The sequence below is a fragment of the Musca domestica genome, unplaced genomic scaffold (assembly GCF_030504385.1).
Source record: "Musca domestica strain aabys unplaced genomic scaffold, Musca_domestica.polishedcontigs.V.1.1 3, whole genome shotgun sequence".
Classification (NCBI taxonomy): domain Eukaryota; kingdom Metazoa; phylum Arthropoda; class Insecta; order Diptera; family Muscidae; genus Musca; species Musca domestica.
Window position 1 is genome coordinate 7,958,920 of NW_026712299.1, and position 23,137 is coordinate 7,982,056.

A 23,137-nucleotide genomic window follows, 5' to 3' on the forward strand; every position below is an offset into this window, starting at 1 on the left:
TCTGAAAATCCACAAAAGGAGTTCCTTCTGTGTAATTTACCCCTTGGAAGAGTATTGTCTATACAGGTCCAAGATATCGTATATCTCCAATATAACGATACATCCCTATATTCGGTATTTTGATAATTTTGGCTACATTTTTCAATGGAATTGTCTAAAGTTCTTTCGAAGCACTTTATTCCCTGGGAGAGAAATGTCTATATAGGCTCACCATATCGTATAGCCCATATACAACGGTATCCCCCGATATTCGATATTTTGACGATTTTAAACACATTATTCACCGGAGTTGTTTCAAATTTTGTATTTAGAGTTCGTAATGGGTAGTACAGCCTATGACAGAAAATTGTCTGTGCAGGTCCAGATTTTCTTATAGACTCCATATATCAGTGCCTCCCTATATTCGGTATTTTCATGATTTTAGCGACATTATTCACCGAAGTTTTTTCAAATTTCGTACTTAGAGATCATACTACTACTGTGGAACTACAATTTTAAATAAATTTTCTATGCAGATCCACGTCTTCGTATAGGCCCCATATATTTGTACCTCCCTATATTTGGTGTTTTGACGATATTCAATGAAATTGTTTGAAATTTCGTAGTTGAAGCTCCTAATAGGTACTATAGCCGTGACAGAAAAATTTCTATGCAGATCCAGGCCTTCGTATAGCCCCGATATAACGGGGCTATATTCGGCATTTTTATGATTTTAGCTTCAGTATACACAGGATTTTTTTTCAAGTTTCGTATTTGAATATTGTAAAGACTTATAACAAAAGTAGTCTATGCAGTTCCAGGTCTTTGTATAGACCCAAATATAACGGATATATTCGGTATATTTAAGATTTTAACAGACGGTCGACGAAGGGGTTTTTGTTGTAACAGACAAAACCAACTTACATGGTTATGCTACTTCGTTCAGGTTGAACGAATAGCATAACAAGTGGAGAAAGATGAAAAATTTTTATAAGTGCGGTTGTAAGATTTAGAAGACTTTCCAAAAGAATTTTAGTTTTATATAATTCTTTGGTTCCTCTTCTATTGAGCTTACGATCTCGTCACTTGGGTAAAAAATGTTTTTTGTCATAGAAGTTATTTTTAAAATAACTTCTGGGGAGAATATCCCAGACAAAAACAAGGGAACTGATGAGGATTGGTGGCTCTTTCCGAAACCTAGGTATTCCCTGCCTTACCCCCTGGTAAACATTACCATCGTTCTCCACTGATAAACAAACGTTGTTTTTATATGATATGATCAAAACGTGCCTTATCGAAACAACAATTTTAAACCCAGGTCTCTTTGGACCAAATCCGTTTCAGGATATTTGGAGTCAACCTGCAGGCTGGTGCGCATGATCTCGAAGGGAGTATCCCATATGGTCCAAACTTTGTACATCGTAATATTATTGTCAAACTTAGATTGAGTTCCCCCACAAAAGGTCGACATTTTCAAAGAAAATATTTTACTGTACAGAGATAGAATGGAAAATCCGATTTTGCTCCAACTTAGCGAATCCTAATATTTGCATCAGCTCTAGATCAGGTGCGAAAATGAACCATATCGGTCCACCTCATCCAGTACCTCCCCACAGAGGGTTAACATTTTGAATAATTATAATTCTTATAAAATGTGATGTAAGTGTCCGACGGTCTTCAACTTACAGACATCTCAATATTTTTATTAACCCAAGGTCTAGTGTGAAGATGGAATATATCGTTTGACTCCTTCTGGTACCTCCCACCGCAAAGGTTCAAAATGTTGAATACTCATGAAGCTCATAAAACGCTTGCACATCAACACAAGATTTGTTATGGAGATGGTAGAGATTGATCCACTCCATATGGTTGGTAAAGGGAATATCCTCCTATGGTTGGGAAGGGAATGAAGCTCATAAAATGCGGAATTAACATCCGATTCCATACAGATTAGGCACATTTGAATATTTCTATCAACACTAGATCTGTTATGAAGATGGTAGAGATCGGATCACTCCATATGGTACCTCCCCCACAAAGGGTCAGAATTTTAAATATCTATAAATCTCATAAAGCGCGAAATTAACATCCAATTCCATTCAGACTTGGCACATCCCAATATTACCATCAACACAAGATCTGTCATAAGTATGGCAGAGATCGGACAATTTCAAAGGGTCCAAATTTTAAATAACCAAAACGATCATAAAACTCGAAATAAGCATTCGGTTCTCTTGATATTTCACAAATCCCATTATTTCTGCTAACACAAGATTTGTAGTGAAGATGGGATATATCGGTCCATTCCCCCTGGTACCTCCACGACAAAGGGTCAAAATTTTGAATATCCATGAAGCTCATAAAAACGCGAAATTAACATCCGATTCCATTCATCTTGGTACATCTCAATATTTCCATCAACACAAGATCTGTTATAAAGATGGTAAAAATCGGACCATTCCTACGGTTACCTCCTCCACATAGGATCAAAGTTTTAAATAAGAAAAACGATTGTAAAATCCGAATTAACATCCGGTTCTGTTCAAATTTCACACACCCCATTATTTCTACTAACACAAGATCTTTTATAAAGATGGTAAATATCGGTCCACTCCTTCTGGTACCTCTCCTACATATTGTCAAATTTGAATATCCATGAAGGACTTAAAACGCGAAATAAGCATCAGGTTCACTTTATATTTCACACATCCTATTATTTGTAACTAACAAAAGATCTGTTGTGAAGATGGAAGATATAACGGGGCACTCCTTCTGGTACCTTCCCCCGAAGGTTCAAAATTTTGAATATCCATGAAGGTTATTATAATATATCCCAATATTTCCATCAATGCTAGATTTGTTATAAAGATGGTAGCTATCGAACAATTGCTTCTGGTACCTCCTCCACAAAGGGTTCAAGATTTTGAAAAACAAAACACTCAAAGAAAGCGAAATAAGCGTCTAACTCTCAAATTTCACACATACCAACATTTTTGCGAACACAAAATCCCTTGTGAAGATGATATATATCAGCGAACCCTTTCTGATACCTCACCCACAAAGGCTGACAATTTTCAATACTATTATCTGTCATAGCCTGCAAAGCAAGTCAACGCTTTCTTACAACTTGTTGTATCTAAATATTTCTCTCAACTACGAACCTAAGATGAATATGGAAATAATGATTTCGCATAAAATTGGATATAAATGTTCGGTTTTCTTGCTTCGTTTTTTTATTGAAGAACATTTCGCTTTTTTTTTTGACCATAACTCCTTTAAAATTAAAATTTTTATGTTTTTTTTTTTTTTTTTTTTTTTTTGACTATTTCAAAATCGTAGTGTACTCTTCCATTGCAATTTATTTCGTTGTAATAAAATATCTCATAAAGCCAAAGTTATATAATTGTGTAACACATCTTCCGGATCAAAGATCATAACTGGGAAAATAATTACCTAATCTTGACTTTTCTGGATGGGGGTAAAAAAAATTTGAGAAACATTGCTGCTTGTGCTTGGTCGCCATTCATAAAATTACCCCGTATTGGATTGAGTCGATGGACATATTCATTAGCACTATCACTTTTGTTTTGTGGAAGACAAGTAAAAGTGTCATAAAACCGAACAACAAAAGAAAAACGGACCAACAACAAAACGTTGAGTCTAGAGAAAATTAAAAAATCGCCCCTCAACGACCACATATGTGACATATGAATGTGTGCTTCAGTTTCATCGTTGCTGTCACTGTGTCGTTAATCCAGTTGGAATTAGTTTTAAACACCGAAAAAAAAAGGTTAAACATTAACAATTAAGTTTGTCAACAGCAGTGGCAACAACAACAACAAACATCTCGGTCTTTCATAAGACCGAGAACAGCAACGCGGCAATAGCCAGCAACAGGTCGTTGATAATAAAGTGGGTATGTCCAAGGCATCCAGGGGCTAAACGAATGGATGTATGGTTGACTGGATGGTTGCTTGGTTGGTTGAACCGATGAGCAATTGCAAATGACCGCAGTTTATTTTTAACTGCACCGACCCAACCATTATGGCCATTTTCATTACAAACGAGAGCAAAAACAAAAAAAAAAAACACTTTCTTTTTTCAAAAAAAAAAAACTATGGTGTTTGATAACTCAATTTTGTCAACCCTGCCAACCGTACTTAGTATCAGTATCTGGAAAATTCCTTTTGCAAATATAAATCCAACAGCGGAGTTATAGGAGAGCATGATGACATATGGGTATGATTGTTACCCACAATAATTAATTTCTTGTTGTTGTTTTATAACAAGTCAACTTTAAATCGCAGACACCCGTGATCACTTACCAACGGGAGCATGGTATTTGCGCATTTCAAATATCCATCGTTTGTTGTACTTGACGACAATTTTAGTTCATTTTCTTTCATTGTTTTTGTAACACCACGCACATAGTCTACCTTCAGAGATTTTCATTTGTAAACCCTTTGTGTTAACCATTATAATTTGTTAATCACGCATAACCGACAACTCTCACTCATTCATTGACAGCTGAGCAACAGCGACGACGACTGCACGATCTTCATTGATCTAATTTTGATGGATTTGGTATTTCTTAACACATATTTGTTTTGCAAGATAACATTGTTGCAGGTTTTTTTTTTGAATGGTGCAAGTTTGCGATATTAGTCGTGAGAGAAAGAGAAAATGCAAACAGATTCAATTGGGCAAACACCAGTTTTCTATAGTATCACCGGGATATGTATTTATTTGTTATGTTGAATTTTGAAATAATTATACCCTTAGCCGTATGGCTACAGAGGGTATATATCATTTGATACTGCCAAAACGTGCTTCATCGAAATAGCGGTTTTAGACCCTACGTCTCTTTGGACCAAAACCGTTTCAGGACATTTGGAGCCGATCTAGAGGTGTCCGATAACTCTAGAAGGGAGTATCCGCTTTGGCCCAAACTTGGTACATCGTAATATTATTGCCGCACTTAGTTCGAGTTCGAAGATGGGCCACATCAGTCAACTCCTTCTGGTACCTTCCCTACAAAATCACAACATTTTCAAAGAGAATAATTTACTGCACAGAAAGAGAAAGGATAATCCGATTTTTTCGAACTTTGCAAATCCTAATCTTTGCATCAGTGCTAGGTCAGGTGTGAAAATGGACAATATCTGTCCACTCCATCAAGTACTTCCACACAAAGGGTCAATATTTTGAATAGTTATAACTCTTATAAAATGCGAAACAAGATTCCGATTGGCTTCAAATTTCACACATAACAAAACTTTTATTAGCCCAAGATCTGGTGTGAAGATGGAATATATCGATCCACTCCTTCGGGCACCTCCCCCACAAGGGTCAACATTTTGAATATTCATGATGCTCATACAACACTAAATTAATATCCAATTACATTAAGACTTGGAATATCTCAATATTTCCCTCAACATAAGATTGTTAACATAGTAGAGATCGGACCCTTTATTTTTGGTAGATCGGTCCCTTTATATTAAATAGATCGGTAGACCCCTTATATTGAATGGTTATAACTCTTATAAAATGTGATGTAACTGTCCAACTGTCTTTAAATTATATCACATCACAAAACTTTTAAATACATTGGTTCACTCCTTCTGGTACCTTCCCTACAAAAGATCGACATTTTGAATATTCATTTAGATCATAAAACGTGAAATTAACATCCGATTCCATTTAAACCAGGCACATCACAATATTTCTGTCAAAACAAGATTTATTATAAAGATGGTAGAGATCGGACTATTCCTTCCGGTACATCTCCCGCAAAGGGTCTACTTTTTGAATAAATATAACGTTTATAAAATTTGAACTAAGAGTGCGATAATCTTGAACGGACCACTCCTTCTAGCACCTCCCCACACAAAGGTTCTAAATTTGGAATAACCATTAAGAACATAAAACGCGAAATTAGCATCCCACTCCTATAAAAATAAGCAATTCCAATAATTTTATCAAAACAAGATGTGTTGTGAAGGCGGACAATATCGGACTACTCTTTCTGGTAACTCCCCCACAACGAGTGAAAATTTTAAATGTTTATAACTCCCATAAAACGCAAACTTTTCGAAATGTTATCACATATCTCTATAAAGAGAAGCAAGAAATCGATATAAAATCCCAATCTGATACGTTTTAGTATTTTTATCAGACTTATATCAGATACGAAATGGAAAATATTGACCCTATCTTTCGGAACATCTCCTATGAAGGGTCAACCGTTTGAATAATCATAACACAAGTCAAAATATACTTAAATAATCGAAAATTGGCTGAGGATATGCAGCTATCGGCAATACCGACATATTCCATTTTAGTTGATTTAACTTAAAAATGTTAAAAAGTATCAGTCGGTTTTGCCGAATGATGTATACTCCCAGCCAATGTTCGATTATTTCAATATATTTGAGTTCTCTTATGATTATGCAAATTGTTGATCCTCGAAATGGGCTAAAATTGTTGGCCCGAAGGAATAGGCCAATATTGCCCATTTCGTCCCGGACCTGCAAAATTACAAGAAAATCGAACATTTAGATCCAATTTTATGGGAAATCTTAAATTCAATATTCATCTCAGGTTTCTGGTTGAGAGAAATATTCAGATATAGCAAGTTGTAAAGAATCCTGTAAGTAATGCCACTAAAAATATTAATTCTGTGGAAGACCTGTGAAAGGGGTTCTATACCTTTGTTATAAAGTGGTGGTTTTGGATATATGCGAAAAGTACTAAATTTAGTACAATTTGGTATTTACTTGAAATTTGACATTTTTTATTTGGGTCCGTGTAGCCTGGACATATGGAGGTGGTTTCGGAAATATGTACTATAATTGTACGAAAAGTACTAAATGGTACTAAGTCTGGTATAGGGTAAAGGGATAGAGATTAAATTTTGAAATTTTATATTTAGATTAGTGATGGTAACTGTGTTTGATTTTAATGGCGTCCTTTATTTGTACGAAAAGTACTAAATGGTACTAAATTTGGTATTGGGTAAAGGGCTGAAGTTCTTACATTTGATATTGAGGTTTCTGTTGGTATCTGGAATTGAGATATGGAAGTTGTTTTTGTTCTATAAGTGAACGAAAAGTACTAAATGGTACTAAAGGGATAGAGCTTCAATCCCGAAATTTGGTATTGGGATTCTGTAGGCATCTGAGATTGAGATATGCAAATGCGATCTATAATTGATCGAAAAGTACTAAATGGTACTATATTTGGCTTTGGGTAAAGGGATAGGGCTGGAATCCTGACATTATTTGGAATCGAGACATGGAGATGGTTTTGGGAAATGTGTACTAAAATTTTACGAAAAGTACTAAAATGTAGTAATTGCGTGGAGGAATAGAGATGAAATCCTAAAATTAAATATAGATGTCACTGTTGGTGTCGATGTTAAGACATGGAGGTTGTTTTGGAAATGCGTCCTATATTTGTACGAAAAGTACTAAATTTGGTACTAGGCGAAGTAATAGACTTGAAATTCTGAAATTTTATATAAATGTCACTGTTGGTATCTGTGGTTTTTCAAAGGTATAGAATAAGTGTTCGAAAAGTACTAAGTGGTACTGGAATCCCAAAATTAGGTTTTGAGGTCTCTATTGCTATTTAGAATTGAGATGTGGTTTTGGAAATCTGTACTCTAGTAGTATGAAAAGTACTACATAGTAATAAATTTGGTAGTAGTTGAAGAGGTAGGGATACAATTGTAAAATTTTGATATTTAGATTATTGGTGGTATCTAGAATTTAGATTTGTGGGGTGGTTTGGAAATGCGGCCTTCAGTTGTACGAAAAATACTAAATGGGACAACATTTGGTATTGGGTGATGGGATAGGGCTGGAATACTAAAATTTGATGTTGAGGGCTCTATTGGTATCTGGAATTGAGGTATCGAATTCCATCATCACCTCCAAATCCCATCCTAACAGTTGCCCTAATGCCAAATTTTAGATTTCAAGCACTTTATATCACTATACATTTACCAAAAACGGACTAAATTTAGTACCATTTAATAAAATTCATACACTTAGACCAGAAAACCACATCCTTATATTAACCCTACTTCCAAAATTAAATTCTTATACCAAATATCAATATCTTAGCTCTATACGTTCATATCATACTAAATGGTACCAAATTTATTGCTTTTTAGTACTTTTCGTACACATATAACTCTCGAAGAGAGTTTATAAAATCCGAAATAAGCATCAGGTTCTCTTTATATTTCACACATCCCATTATTTCCACCAACGAATGATCCGTTGTGAACATGGGATACATCGGTCCACTTCTTCTGGTACCTCCCCCACAAAGGCTCACAAATTTTGAATATCCATGACGCTCATAAAAAGTGAAATTGACATCCGATTCTATTCAAGACTTGGTACATCCCAGAATTTCCATTAACACAACACAGTCCAAACCTAGCACGTTTCAATATTTATATACCATATATATAATAGGACCGATACGAAATGGCCAATATTGGCCAATTCCTTCGGAACCAACTGCATAAGGGGTTAACAATTTGAATAATCATAACAGAAGTGAAAATATTTTTTCACTTCCGATACTTTTTTACTTGTTTTTTTTTACTTTTTTTTCTTAGAATACCTGCCTTCTTTCTATGAAGGACTTACACAAGGCCTTTTACCTATGGCAGACTTATAACAGCTCTTATCTATAGAATACCAGTAACAACCTCTTTATCGAGGGAATCCTACGATATGACATTTGATACACTTTCCAATAGCTGTCATCATGGTGGTCCATTTTAAATCTTAAATGCAGCAGAAGAAAACTGTTCGACCAGTGATGTCGAAATGTTACGCACGTGTACAAATTAGTAAAATTAGTTTTATCTTGTAGATACCAGATTTGATCTCCGCTCTCGAAATGTGCATCAAATATTTATGAGATATACATGTATGCTCTGATATATGTATGGACGTGTGTTTGTGTGCATGTGTGAATCAATGTAAATGTATCACCAATACAGGGGCTCATTCTAACAAGTTTCACATTGAATTTCCTGTGCTATAAATAGTTTTTAATTGCTTTAATTATTAACAATTAAAATGTGCATACAAATTTCGAATAAATATGTACATATGTCATAATACCAAGCAAATTACACTTCTGCCTTTGACGCTATCTATTTCTTTTTATTAAAGACCAGTTTTATGCGTTCATTACTGTCGCTCTTATTTTAATTTAATTTAATTTTTATTTCGTTTTGGTAACTTTCTTTGCACCGAGGAATTGTAATTGCTGGTTAGCTTCACATCCACGGAGGCAGGCAGGCGGGCAGTCATGAAGTCTTGATGTCACTTTATGAGGTGATAACTTTTCAGAGTTATCAAAAAAAAAACATTTTGTCCGATACGATAATCAAGCTTGTGGTGGGAATTGTGATGACATTATTATCACGACTGTGATTACAAAAAAAAAAAAAAAAAAAAAAAAAAACAAAAATAAAAATAGGCCTCAAGCCGTCGATTAGGAAATCCAAGAGCCATGGATTTTCTCCTCGAATGACGTTAATAATAAGTGTTAAATGCTTTGGTAAGTCGCATTTCCGCACGCAACCTGAAAAACCAAACGTGTGGCAATAATTTTATGACACTGAAATGGGCATCGTAATCTGTGAATTCATAACTTATGTAATTTTTAGTTTTTAGTCGGTGTCTCTAGTTTTGGTGAAAAATGTTATTGGTGTAGTTATGTATCTGCAGTTTTATCAAAACTCTCAATCTCAATCACTCTCAATTTTTTTGATCGTATGGAAGAAAAGTGAAATTCTCATTTAATTGAATGTTAAACGATAATGTCAATAAAGTACCTAAGAATAAATTTAACGTACATACACATGCGTAGGTTGTGGGTATTTTTTTGATGTACAGTTATTTTATTATCTATGAAGCGCCACCACGAAATATTTGCTTTTGCACAAAAATAAGATCCCGTAAATTTTGACATAGATGAATTACACAGGGGAACAATTTCAGGGTCATGATCAAGAATATAAAAAGGTCATATTAAATTTAGAACTTAATATGACCTCTTATATTCTGAGCAAGAGAATTGTAATTGTACAGAAAATTATTATATTTATTCAAATATTGATCTAACTCAAGTATTAAGGATCATGTGCGGTAAAGAAACATTTGGACATTTAAAACAATATTTGAAAGCTTATATTCCTGTATATATTTAGCTATATCTGAGATATATAATTATATACGTCAACGAAATCAACATCAACGCAAAAGGCGGAAACATTTAAAATATTCAGGTTGGAATGGAAATTTTTGAATTTTTCCGTACCATGCCATAAAGTGAGTGAAACCATGATGTGGAGACCATACCAAAACAGGAAAATATATAAACAGTTTTTTGCTACAAGAATTTTTAATCTACAAGTGGGGATAAAAAAAACCAAGTGAGCTTAACATACCGCAATATTCGGCCATTCGGCTAATATTGAAAAATGAGCTCGGGGTAAAGCCATTGAAATTCCAAAAAGTGCAAGTACTTACACCGCAACAGAAAGAAAATAGACTCAATAGAGTTAAAGAGTTGCATCGCTTGGCCGAAAGTGGTGAACTGCCGAATTTGGTTTTCTCCGATGAGAAAACATTCGTTGTCCAGCAGTTTGTAAACAAACGAAATGATCGTGTTTACTTGCCAATAAGGTCAGTTGAAAATGTGCACCTTCGGTTGGCCACCAGAACTCAAGCGCCGGCCACGGTGATGCTGTGGGCAGCCATAACAGCCGATGGTTGCTCTCCGCTAGCATTAATCGAACGTGGCATCACAATAAATTATATCAGCACGAATATTATCAGCACGCACCACCCCAGATTGGTTACAAAATGAGGTTCCATTCATTTCCAGCGCACAATGGCCACCAAAATCTCCGGTAACCAATCCGTTGAACAATTGTGTCTGGAGTATTTTGGAAAGCTAGGTTGACACTAAAAAATACCAAAGTGTCGATGACCTCAAGCAAGCGCTTCGCCGGAATTTGACCAAAATTCCGCAGAACAACATTCGGGCAGCGTGTGACTGTTTCATTGGTCGTTTGAAGGTCATAATTCGTGCCCAAGGTGACCAATTCGAACAAATCTAAACTTATTCTAATTAATGATGCCATTTCCGACACTTCTTGCATTCATTCAATAAAATTAAAAAAAAAAAAAAATGATGGCGTTTGACTTTGTTGCAGTTTTTTATCTCACCCTGTAATTCCTGATCAGCATAAAATTCTAAAACGACATAGCCCTATCCGTCCGTCTGTCCGTATGTTGTAATCACGGTAGAGTCAAAACGAATAAGGATGGAAAGCTAACATTTTGCACAGATAAGTCTTTTGTCTGCAGGTAGGTCAAGTTCGATGATGGGCTATATCGGCTCACGATATCGTATTTCCCCCATACAACGGTACCCCCGATAGTCGGTATTTTGATGACTTCAGCCACATTTTCTAACGGAATTGTCTGAAAAGAAACACAAGGAGTTCCTTTTGAGTAATTTACCCCCTAGAAGAGAATTGTCTATACAGGTCATTGATATCTTTCAGCCCCCATATAACTTTACCTCCCGATATTCGGTATTTTGATGATTTCAGCCACATTTTTCAGTGAAATTTTCCGAAAATTAACACAAGGAGTTCACCGTGACGAGATTACCACCTGAGAGAAAATTGTATTTATAGGTATACGATATGGTATGGCCGCCAAACAACAGTACCCCCCAATATTCGGTTTTTTAAGATTTTAGCCATTTCTTCAATTAAAACATGGAGCTCCTTTTGACCACATAACCCCGGGAGGTTCCACATAACGGTACCTTCCTATATTCGACATTTTGATGATTTTAGCTACATTCTTCAATGAAATTGTCTAAAAGTCTATACTAAAAGTTCTTTCCAAGCACTTTACTCCCTGATAGAGAAATGTTTATAAAGGTCACGATATTGTATACCCCTCATACAACGATACCCCCCAATATTCCATATTTTGACGAATTAGGGACATTATTCAAATTTCGTATGTTGTGTTCGTAATGGGTACTTCAGCCTGTTACAAAATGCGTATGAAGGCCCACGTCTTTGTCCATATAACATTACTTCCCAATATTCGGTATTTTGATGATTTTATCGACATTATTCACCGGAGTTGTTTTAAAAAAAAATTGTCTATGCAGGTCCAGGTCTTCGTATAGGCGCATACATCAGTACCTCCCTATATATATATTTATATATATATATATATATTTTTTTTTTTTGATGATTTTAGCTACATTATTCGCGGGATTTTTTTCAAGTTTCGTGTTTAAATAGTAATAGTAATGGCTTATGACAAAAGTTGCCTATGCAGGTCCTTGTCTTCGTAAAGACCCCAGTATAACGGTATTTTTAATTTATTTTTATATTTTATATTTATATATTCATTTATATATATATATATATATATATATATATATATATATATATATATATATATATATATATATATATATATATATATTATATTTTATTTTTATATTCGGTATTTTTAAGATTTTAACAGAATTTTTAGCCGATGTTTTTTTTTTAAAAATTTCCAAATTCCCTCAAATGGTAGAGGGTATTCAAAGATCGGTCCGGAATCGGTCAGATGAAATTTTGCACAAATTATTTGTTTGGCCCAAGGGCGAACCCTATTGAAAGCGGAGATAATCGGTAAAAATTTAGATATAGCTCCCATATATATCTTCGTCCGAATTGCCTTTTATTGTGCACCAAACGTGTAATATCAGCTCGTCTAGTATGCAATTTTGCACATACAACCAAATTAGGGCAGAAAATAAGTATGCTAAATTTGATCGAAATCGATTCAGATATTGCTATAGCTCCCACATATATTGTTCATCCAATTTGTTATTTTTTTCCTCCGCAGCCGTAATATGCACATTGTAACAACAATATTTAAAGAAATATATTAAATGCAGCTCAGAAATACCTTTGCTAAATTTTATCGAGATCGGTTCAGATTGGATATAGCTCCCATATATAACTTTGTCCGATTTACCATTTATTGTGCACCAAACGTCTAATATTTGCCCAAATGGGATGGGATTTGGCACATACGACCGAATTGAGTCTAGAAGCAACTATACCAAATTTGGTGAAGATCTGTTCAGATATAGCTATAGCTCCCATATATATTGTTCATCCGATTTGTTGTATTTGTTATCCACAGCCGTAATATGCATTCCGTAACAACGATATTCAGGAAAATATATCAAATACAGCTCAGAAATATCCTTGCCAAATTTTATCGAGATCGGTTCCGATTTGGATATAGCTCCCATATATATCTTTATTCGATTTAATATTAATTGTGCACCAAATGGGCAATACAAGTCCGTATTTAAAAGATACAAATGCTCCTTCATATTTAGTCCTTTGAACTTTAAATTATAATTATAATCATAGCGTGTATGATTGAATTCTCCCATAAAAACTTTTAATTGTTATGCGGAGCTCTACTAAATTAGCAAAGTGGTGTAGGGTATCATAGAGTCGGCCCGGCCGACTTTAAGACTTTCTTTACTGTTTTTTTTTTTTTGAAAATTTTCAAATTCTTTCCAAATTGTGAAGTGTATTTAAAGTTCACCCTGGCCGAACTTATTGCTTTTTTTCTTGTTAATTATTTAATAATTTTTTGCGTTGCACACTGTTATTGTGTTGTCGTACACACTCATTCAGCTATCAAACACACCCAATTTCTGCACAAATGTACGAAAAAAATTAATTACATTTTATCAATTACATTCAAAATAACCACCATCATTCGGACACAATTTAATAAAAAATATTTTTCTTAAAAATGTTTACTTAACAAATGTTATCATTTACTGCTTGCAACAACATTGGCGATGACTTCCCAACGATCAATCCAATTACATTGAACAAATTATGCAATGCCACTAAGATATTTACGATCTGTCTGTATATTCACGTGTACGCGGGTATATTTTTCCACAAAATAAAAACACAACAAATTTGGCTAAATATTTATTTTAGAAGAATTATATTGGAAACCAAAAGTGTCACCTCTCTCACTCTCCCAAACGAGAGTAAAGAAAAGTGAAGTGAAGCATATAACAAGCGTGACACTGACGTCTATTACGCACAACGGTCGCTCATCCAGTTTGATTGGCTGGATCAGCAGTCATGTATCTATCAATCCGGCTTGGCGCATCAGCTGAATTTCTGACCTACGAAAACCCAAAAAGAAACAGTCAACATTATCCCCGTTGCTCTACAATTTTTTATAAGAAAAAAAAAAGAAAAAAAAAGAAAACAAATTTGTATGTCAAAAAAACGAAATGGAAATTATTTTTTTTTTTCTTTTCGTCAAACTCTATTTGTTATTGTTGTTCTTAGGGTCTGGTCAAGAAATTGTAGCGCGCTTTAATAACTTTTTAGCACTTTGCTCGAAAAAAACTTTTCAAACACGATTTTTTCGCTGTTGTTTAACAAACTTACATACATACATACATACAAACATTTAACACACTCCACATTTGGATATGGTGGCACTAAATTTAATACCGGCCAGCTAACTAGATGGCTGGCTGAGATGGCTGGCTACCGGCTACGCAGCAATGATGGTGGCCACTTGCTAGCGTCTGTTTGTTTGTAGGTAGGTAGTTAGGTAGGTATGTATCACGGTGCTGTCTATGTGTAACACTTTTTCTCCACTGTGAAATGTTGTTTATTTTGTCTTTCATATTAAAATGAAATTTTTTTTCAGGGTTTAACAATCGCTTCATTTCACATGTTCCAGTCATTTGTAGCGCTGAGCGCAAGCGCATTGCAACGGAAGTCCGATTATCGCCAGGAATAACGAAACGAACGGCCGTCGTGTCGTGGTATCATCGTCGTCGTCCGAACGAGGATAACGAAATAATTTCACGCGAAATATTCCAAACGAACGAAACTATTTTGAAATGAGAAATTATTTTTACGGTTTATTTGCATTGCTGTTATTTGGTTTGATGTCGTTTTCGGAAGGTACGGGTGGAAAATTTTAAAAAATTATCGATTTGAAAAAAAAGTATTTTGAAAAAAAAAAATAAATAAAATTGAAAAGTGAAATCCTCAATAAAAAAAAATAAAATAATTTTAAATATGAAAACAATAAAAAAGTGTCACTACAGGAATATTCAAAGGATGTTCAAGGATTAACAACAAAATATGAATGCATGTGAATTATTTGTGATTTAAATAAAATATATACCAAATTGTGATTGATGGAGTAATAAACAATAATATATATGTATATATTTACAGTTATTTAAAAAGAAAAACTAACAATTGGAATTAAAATATTAAAATGGAATATATTATCAACAATCCACGAAATTGTACTTTACTCCAAAAACGGACACCATTAGTAAAAAGTAACATTTTATAAAAGCGCGGCACAAAGCACCAAAAATTGCCAATACCTGGAAATTTGTTGAAGTTTGCGTTTGAACTCGAAACAGTAACTCTAACAGCACTAAGTCAAATTTCTTTTCGAGAAGATTTGTCTGGACTTTCCCTCAATTATTGGGATTTTAAAAAGAAATGTTAAATGCATTTTTATTCTCTTTAACAAATTATGTTTCTGGAAAGTAATCGTGCAAAACTTCGTTCCCCATGAAGTTCAGTTTCAATGTAAAAATAAAAAAACGAACAACGAAAAGTTGTAAGTTCGGCCCTGCCGAACTTTGAATACTCTCCACCGTTTGGAACGAATTTGGCAATTCTCAAAAACAATAAAATCCGTTAAAAATTCTGTTAAAATCTTAAAAATGTAGTGTTATATTAGGGTCTATACGACGACCTGCATAGGTAACATTTGTCATAAGCCATAAAGACAGTCAAATGCGAAACTTTAAAAAAATCGGTAAAAATGTAGCTAAAATCATCAAAATACCGAATATCGGGAGATATCGTGGACCTGCACAGACAAACTCCTGTCATATGCTGTAGCATCAATTATGAACTTGAAATACCAAATTTGAAAGAATTCCGGTGAATAATGTCGGAAAAATCATTAAAATACCGAATATCGGGAGGTACCATTATTTGGGGGCCATACGAAGCCTGTAGTATTCATTTCGAACTTCAAATACCAAATTTGAAACAATTCCGGTGAATAATGTCGCTAAATTATTCATCAAAGTACCGAATATCGGGAGGTACCGTTATATGGGGGCTATATGACAACGTGGAACTACATGGCCCATTTACGAATTTAACCTGCCTACTGGAATAATAAACATAAAATAATAAACAAAATTTTACCCTTCTATCTCAATTCGTTCGAAAGATAGCGTGATTACAACAGACAGGCGGATATTTCCAATACCTGGTCTTTAATTGAATTTTGGTTCGAATTTTTAGTTCCTTTGTCTGGACTTTCCCCCAATCATTGGATATTTAAGGGGACATCTTAGATTTATCTCTGTTTCTAAAATCGTTCCTAAAGATGTAATGTAACATAGAATTTAGAAAAAGGGAAAAATCATATCTAATAAAGGATAAATAATGGAAAATATATTCGAATGCGTCAGTTCCGTATTTTTCACAAGACCCTTGATTCCTTGATTGATAACGATCATATATGCCTACAACTTCATTATATTTAACACTCTCAAAACTCCGTTCGGAGCTACCGATTTGTTTAAAATAATAAAAAATCATCTAAGTTCTGCCGGACCAAAATTTTAATACCCTCCAACATTTTTAAGGAACTTGAAAACATTTGCAAAAAAAATACGTCAAAGAAAAGCTGTTACATGGAGGATATACGAAGACGTTGTTTTGCATATACGTGGACCTATATAGACATTTTTCTGAAAGGGGGTTAAGTACTCAGAGGGAACTGTTTGTCTGGATTTTCAGACAACTCTATTGAAAAATTTAGTTACAATTATCAAGATAACGAATATCGGAGAGGAATATTTCAGGGGATAAGTAGCCACGAAGAACTCCTTGTGTGGAAATTCAGATGATTCCATTAAAAAATGTGGCTAAAATCAACAAAATACCGATTTTCGGGAGGTACCGTTATATGGGGGCTAAACGATATCGTGGACCTAGACAATATAGACAATTCTATTTCTTGGGGTGAAGTAGTCACCAAGAACTCCTTGTGTAGAATTGTAGACAATTCCATTGAAAAATGTGGATAAAATCATCAAAATTCCAATTATTGGGAAGTACCGTTATATAAGAGATATACGATATCGTAGACCTATAAAGATAATTCTCCTCCACATGCAAAAGTACCTGGAAAGAAATCCTTGTGTAGATTTCACACGATTCCATTAAAAAATATGGCTAAAATCATCGAAATACCGAATGTCGGGGGGTACAATTATATGGGGGGATATACGATATCGTGGACCTATACAGACAATTATTTTTCAGGGATAAAAAAGCCACGAAGAACTCCTTATTTAGAATTTCAGACAATTCCATTGAAAAATGCAGCTAAAATCATCAAAATACCGAATGTGGGGAGAACCGTTATGTGTGGGCCATACGATGTCGTGGACCGATGTAGCCCATCTTCGAACTTGATCTGCCTGCAGACAAAAGACTTGTCTGTGCAAAATTTTAGCTTCCTATCTTATTTCGTTTTGTCTCTAGCGAGACCACAACAGACGGACGGACAGGTCTAAATCGTCTTAGAATTTTACGCTGATCAAGAATATATATAATTTGTTAGGTCTAAAATTATTATTATTTTGATGAGTTACAAATAATTCAAAGAAAAATGCTTCGAAATTTATCAAAATACCAAATATTGACTGTTATAAAAAGTGGTACCCGTTTAGGAATTGGGCGGAAAATTTCAATGGGAAAACAGTATCAAAACGTTACACATCCAATTTTCTATCCAAAACTATTTCAACGTCTCCATATGTAAATCGTAGAGACCAACAGTGACCTCAAAATCAAATTTTAGAATTTCAGCACTATCCCTTTACCCATTACTAAATTTAGTACTATTTAGTACTTTATGTACTATTATAGTACACATTTTCAAACCCAGATTCCAGATATCAACAGACCCTCAACATGTAATTTGGGTATTCCAGTCCTATCACCCATTCACCCATTACCAAATTTAGTACCATATGGTAATTTTCGAACAACTATAGTACACATTTCTAAACCCACCTCCAAATTTTAACCTCAGATCCCAACAGTTATCTAAATATCAAATTTCTGAATTGTATCTCTTCTACTAAATACCAAATTTGGTACTACTTAATACTTTTCGTACAATATAGTCCACATTTCTAAACCAGACTCCATATCGTAACCACAGACAACAACAGTAACATCAGGTTTCAAGCACAATCTGTTCACTCAATATCAAATTGTACCAAATATCTTACCGTTTGGTATACATAAGTACGAATTTCCAATCCCATCCAATACCCCAATCCTATGCTCCAACAGTAATCTTAATTTCAAGTCTCAGGATTACAGCCCTGACGGTTCACACAACCCCAAATTGTACATAATTTAGTACACATAAGTACGAATTCCCAAAACTTTTTACATACCCAAATTCTATACTCAAAATTTCCAAAACTACCTCCATATTTCAATCATACAATTCCATAGAAATGTTAAGGTTTTTTCAAATTGCAGAATGCCAGCTCTATCGGTTCATCACAATATCGTTTGGTACAAATTTTAATCCCATTTAGTACAAATTAGTACACATTTCCATAACAACCTGCATCATACAATCGAATGCAAATAGTATTTCCCAATATCAGGATTTCAGCGCTATCGGTTTACCCAAATCACAATTGTTCCAAATTTAGTACCATAAGGTACAGATAAGTACGAATTTCCAAAGCTTCCTACGTACTCCATACTTCAACACTCCAAAGTAATTCCAATTCCAAAGTTCACCATTTCATCATCATTGGTTTGCCTAAATATAAATTGTACCAAATTTAGTACCATATAGTACAGATATGTACGAATTTCCAATATTTCCTACATAGCCCAATCCCTCTATCCACCAATAATACTTTACTTCAAAATTTCAAGATTCCTGCTCTTTTGGTTCACCCAAATCCAATTTGTACCAAATTTTGTACATTTTAGTACATATAAGTACAAATTTCCAAAACTACATACATATCCCAATCCTTCACTCAGACAATAATCCAATATTCAGGATACCACCCAAAGTACTAATTCCGAAAAATTCCTCCATATCCCAATCCTACACTTAGCCAGTAATGTTAATTTTAAATTTCAGGATTCCATCATCTTCCGTTCCTCCAAATTCATATAGTACTAAATTTAGTACCGTTTGGTACTTTTCGCATACATGTGGGCACACTCCCAGAACTACCTCCTTACATCGACTCTACTCCTCAACCTTGATTTCCATTCTAAATTTCAAGTTCTTAGCTCTATACGTTGACATGATACGAAATGGTACCAAATGTAGTACATTTTAGTATTTTTCGTACACTCCTTTTCCAAAACCCTTTGATACATGTATCAGTGACCCTCATTCCAATTTTCTACGGCTTTCTCAAATACAATGGGTATATTTTAATAATTTAATACCGTTCTAGTACGAATTTCCAAAAACCCAGCCTTTTCTGACCCCTTCGGACCAAGAGGGATACTCACCCAAATCAAATACTCTTTTCAGAATTTTATAAATTTTTTTTCAATCACATTCCAGTTATGATGTTTTTTAGTTTTATTTTATTTTTCTTTCAAATAATTTTTTCTTACTTTATTTTCTACATCCTTTCAGGCAAACCATGCCCGGGGAGAACGCGACCTCACAAGACACGCTGCGATGCTTATTACAAATGTACCGAAATTAACGACCAGAAACATGTCTGGGTACCGGCGAAATGCGAAGAAGGTCTTATCTATGAACACAGTTTGGGTGTGTGTGTTCTGCCGGCCGATGATTGGGAATGTGGACTCAATGCTACGGCTGATACGAATAGAAATCCTCCCTCGAGATCGAGCCCAAGTGCGAATAAAGATGCTGACTTTTATGTTGTGACCAATGCCCGGGAAGAATTGGAGGCTGGACACAGAAGAAATGACAAATTCGATGATGGCAAGGTGGAAATTGTCATTGGCACGGGCGTGAGCAGTGAAGAAGTGGAGGGGGGAGATGCTCTCTATGATGGCAGTGGTAATGGTGGGGAACTTGTGCAATTGGATGATTTGATAAATGTGGAAAATCGGGAGGCCAATGATGTGGTGATGTTGAAGGACAAAGAAGAGGCAGGTGGGGAGGTGATTAAACCAGAAATGCATGAGGTTCTGTTGGATGCCGAGAAAAAGGAGGAATTGAATGAGGTGCTGGAAACCATTAAGACTAAGGCGGAAATTGGTCAACCATCCAGTAATATTGATCCCAAACTAACGGCCCATTTGCAGAGATTGTCACAACTGGTGGAGGGTTTGAAGCAGACCTATCAAAATTCAGATACCCCCAGTCAAGACCTGAGGCCTGATCAGTTAAATGCTTTCCTGGCCCATTTTAATATAAAAAATAAATTCGAAAATCTGGAACCCCACGGAGAAGAAGAAGAAAAAGACGAAATGGCCCCCGTGATTGTAAAGGGGATGAATAAAACCGGGGCTGTGAAGAAGGATAATATCAAGAAATTAAATCCCGAAACAAAGGTTGTGCTAAGCAATATTTTGCCAAAACGCTATCAACAGCTGCAGCATGGCGGAAATGATGGCGGCTATTCAAATTCCCAAATTGTGGTAAATCGTCCCGAGGGAGCCGTTCTCTTTGCCCTACCTCAATCCCAGGGGGAACATCATTTTGTCGAACGCCCCGAATATTCTTCGGATAATTCACCGAAAATTTCGGAGGATACCTTGAAAACGGTTTTGGAATTATCCAAGCAAATGATAGCCTCCCAGAATATACCCAGTGTTATACACAATCCAGCCTATTATGCCCCTCCGATTATGCAACCCATTGTCTTGACGCAAAGTCCATTCTCCACGGATTATTATGGGGCAAGGCCGCCGCCGGCGCTGCATCATGGCGGCAATGGTGATGATGACGGTAATGAGGGGGGATATTCGAGTGTGTTTAGCTCGGATCATCATTATCATGGCTATAAGTCTCATAAAAAGCCGCCCAGAAAGACCTCACATGATAAGTCCCCCGCGACCACAATTATACACAACAACGTAATACCCCTGCACCTAACCTCAACGGGAGGTTCCCAGGGTTCGGTGGATAAACTCGATAGCTATGGCCAGAATTTGAATTTATATCCACCACTTGATTCGCAGGAAGAAAGGCCGGATAATTTGGTAGGTGATGGTTACGCGGGTGGTAATGGAAAACCGGTTTATGAAAATAACAAATATGGAATCCGTACCACGCGCCGGCCCTCTGGCACTACAACCACTCAAATGCCCAGCTATGGCCATACCATACGACCCAATGATTTCCATCCTACCTCACACTCGTTTAATAAATATTTCACACCCAGCGAACATTTGAATAACCAGAATGTGAATAGCATTTTCCAGACGACGGACAATTATGGTAATCTCTTGCCACGCCCCTCTTCCCAGCAGGGGCAATCGCAGTCATCGTCTTACTCAGAGACGGATAATTCCAATAACTATGGCACGGCAAATCAGGGATATGAGCAATCCATGTTTAGCGAAGATCACCTGCAGCAGCATCAACCCCAATATCCGAATAGTGTCGATGAGGAAGATACCGATATGATACAATATACTTTTGGCAATCCGAAACCTTCACATGCCGAGGGGAATCTACAAATGCAACAGTATTCCGGCTCACAATCGGTATTTAGTAGCAATAACAACAACAATAACCACTATATGCCAAGGCCCTCTGGTTCCTCTCCCGCGAATAATATGATGTATAATCCCTCAGCAATATCGACGAATTCCTATAATCCATCCTCATCCTCCGCAAATGCATATAACCCCTTATTATCCCTCTCATCGTCATCATCATCGTCTTCCTCTTCAAATGTCTACAACCCCTTGACCGCCCTCAGCTACAGCGGCAGTTCATCTGGCAACAAATACCCCAACAAAGCTGGTACACAACTGGTAAATATCGGAGGCAATTTCATTAGCATTGATGCCTTTCAAAATTCCATATTACCTCTTATGGGTGGCAATGCCCAAGCGGCGCCCAACGTGGAAGTAATCACATGTGCTGCGGGTGTAAGGCAACCCAATACCACGGATTGTACCCGGTATTATGTTTGCAGTAAAAAAGATGGCAAGGTCCTCTCCTACTCCTGTCCTCCCTATACAGCCTTTAATGCGGATACACGGATCTGTGATGCTCGAACCTATGCCCTGTGCAGTCCCGACAATGAGGTACCACAAACATATTCAGTAAATGAAAATAAACGACTGCAAATGGAAGCCTTGAAGGCAATGCAAGAGGCTAAACGAAAGCAGCAGCAGCAACAACAACAGATGCAACAACAACAACAATTGGCCAATATACTACAACAATATACCATGCAAAGTGCAGCTTCTGCATCCATGAATTCCAATACGAATCCCATGCTAAATTCATACAACTCTCCGACGGGTAGTGATGAACAGAACATGTTGCAATCATACATGCAACAGAATTCAGCCGCCTCTCTAATGCCCGGCACCACTGCACGACCCCAGCTGACGCCCACGAAGAGTAAAAAACGAAAATACTACTGCAAAGAGGGTGATAAAATTCCCGATCAAACATCGATAAGCAGTTACTTTGTTTGCTACAAAAATGCCCAGGGCCAGATGAAGGGTCACAAGATGACCTGTTCCAAAGGTTTGCTGTTCTGCCCCAAAACTACCATGTGTACCTTGCCATCGAAGTGTTCATAAGGAAATTACACTATCCATTTGCCAGTCGAATATCCTGCCCCTAGTTACTAAGTTTAGTTTAGTTACTAAGTATGAGAAGCTTTTTATTTATTCTAATTTTAAGATTAATTTTATTTATTCGAAATAAATTCCGAAGATGCGATGATGTAGTTAAAAATGTAAATTTTGGGCGAAATT

The 23,137-nt window shown here is 35.9% G+C and overlaps 1 protein-coding gene across 1 annotated transcript; it reads left to right on the plus strand.

The window, feature by feature from the left end:
• Positions 1–14,814: 14,814 nt before the first annotated feature.
• LOC101900268 (uncharacterized) lies at positions 14,815–23,123 on the plus strand. The gene is made up of 2 exons (XM_011294696.3): positions 14,815–15,070; positions 19,854–23,123. Exons 1-2 carry the CDS (start codon positions 15,007–15,009, stop codon positions 22,958–22,960), a joined length of 3,171 nt encoding a protein of 1,056 aa, XP_011292998.1. The 5' UTR covers positions 14,815–15,006; the 3' UTR covers positions 22,961–23,123.
• The last annotated feature ends 14 nt before the right edge of the window (positions 23,124–23,137 follow it).

Bases quoted from the DNA above. Each gene is read 5' to 3' on its own strand.
- LOC101900268 (XM_011294696.3), top strand. From the start codon at position 15,007: ATGAGAAATTATTTTTACGGTTTATTTGCATTGCTGTTATTTGGTTTG. The intron at 15,071-19,853 runs GTACGGGTGGAA...ACATCCTTTCAG, and splicing joins TTTGATGTCGTTTTCGGAAG to GCAAACCATGCCCGGGGAGA.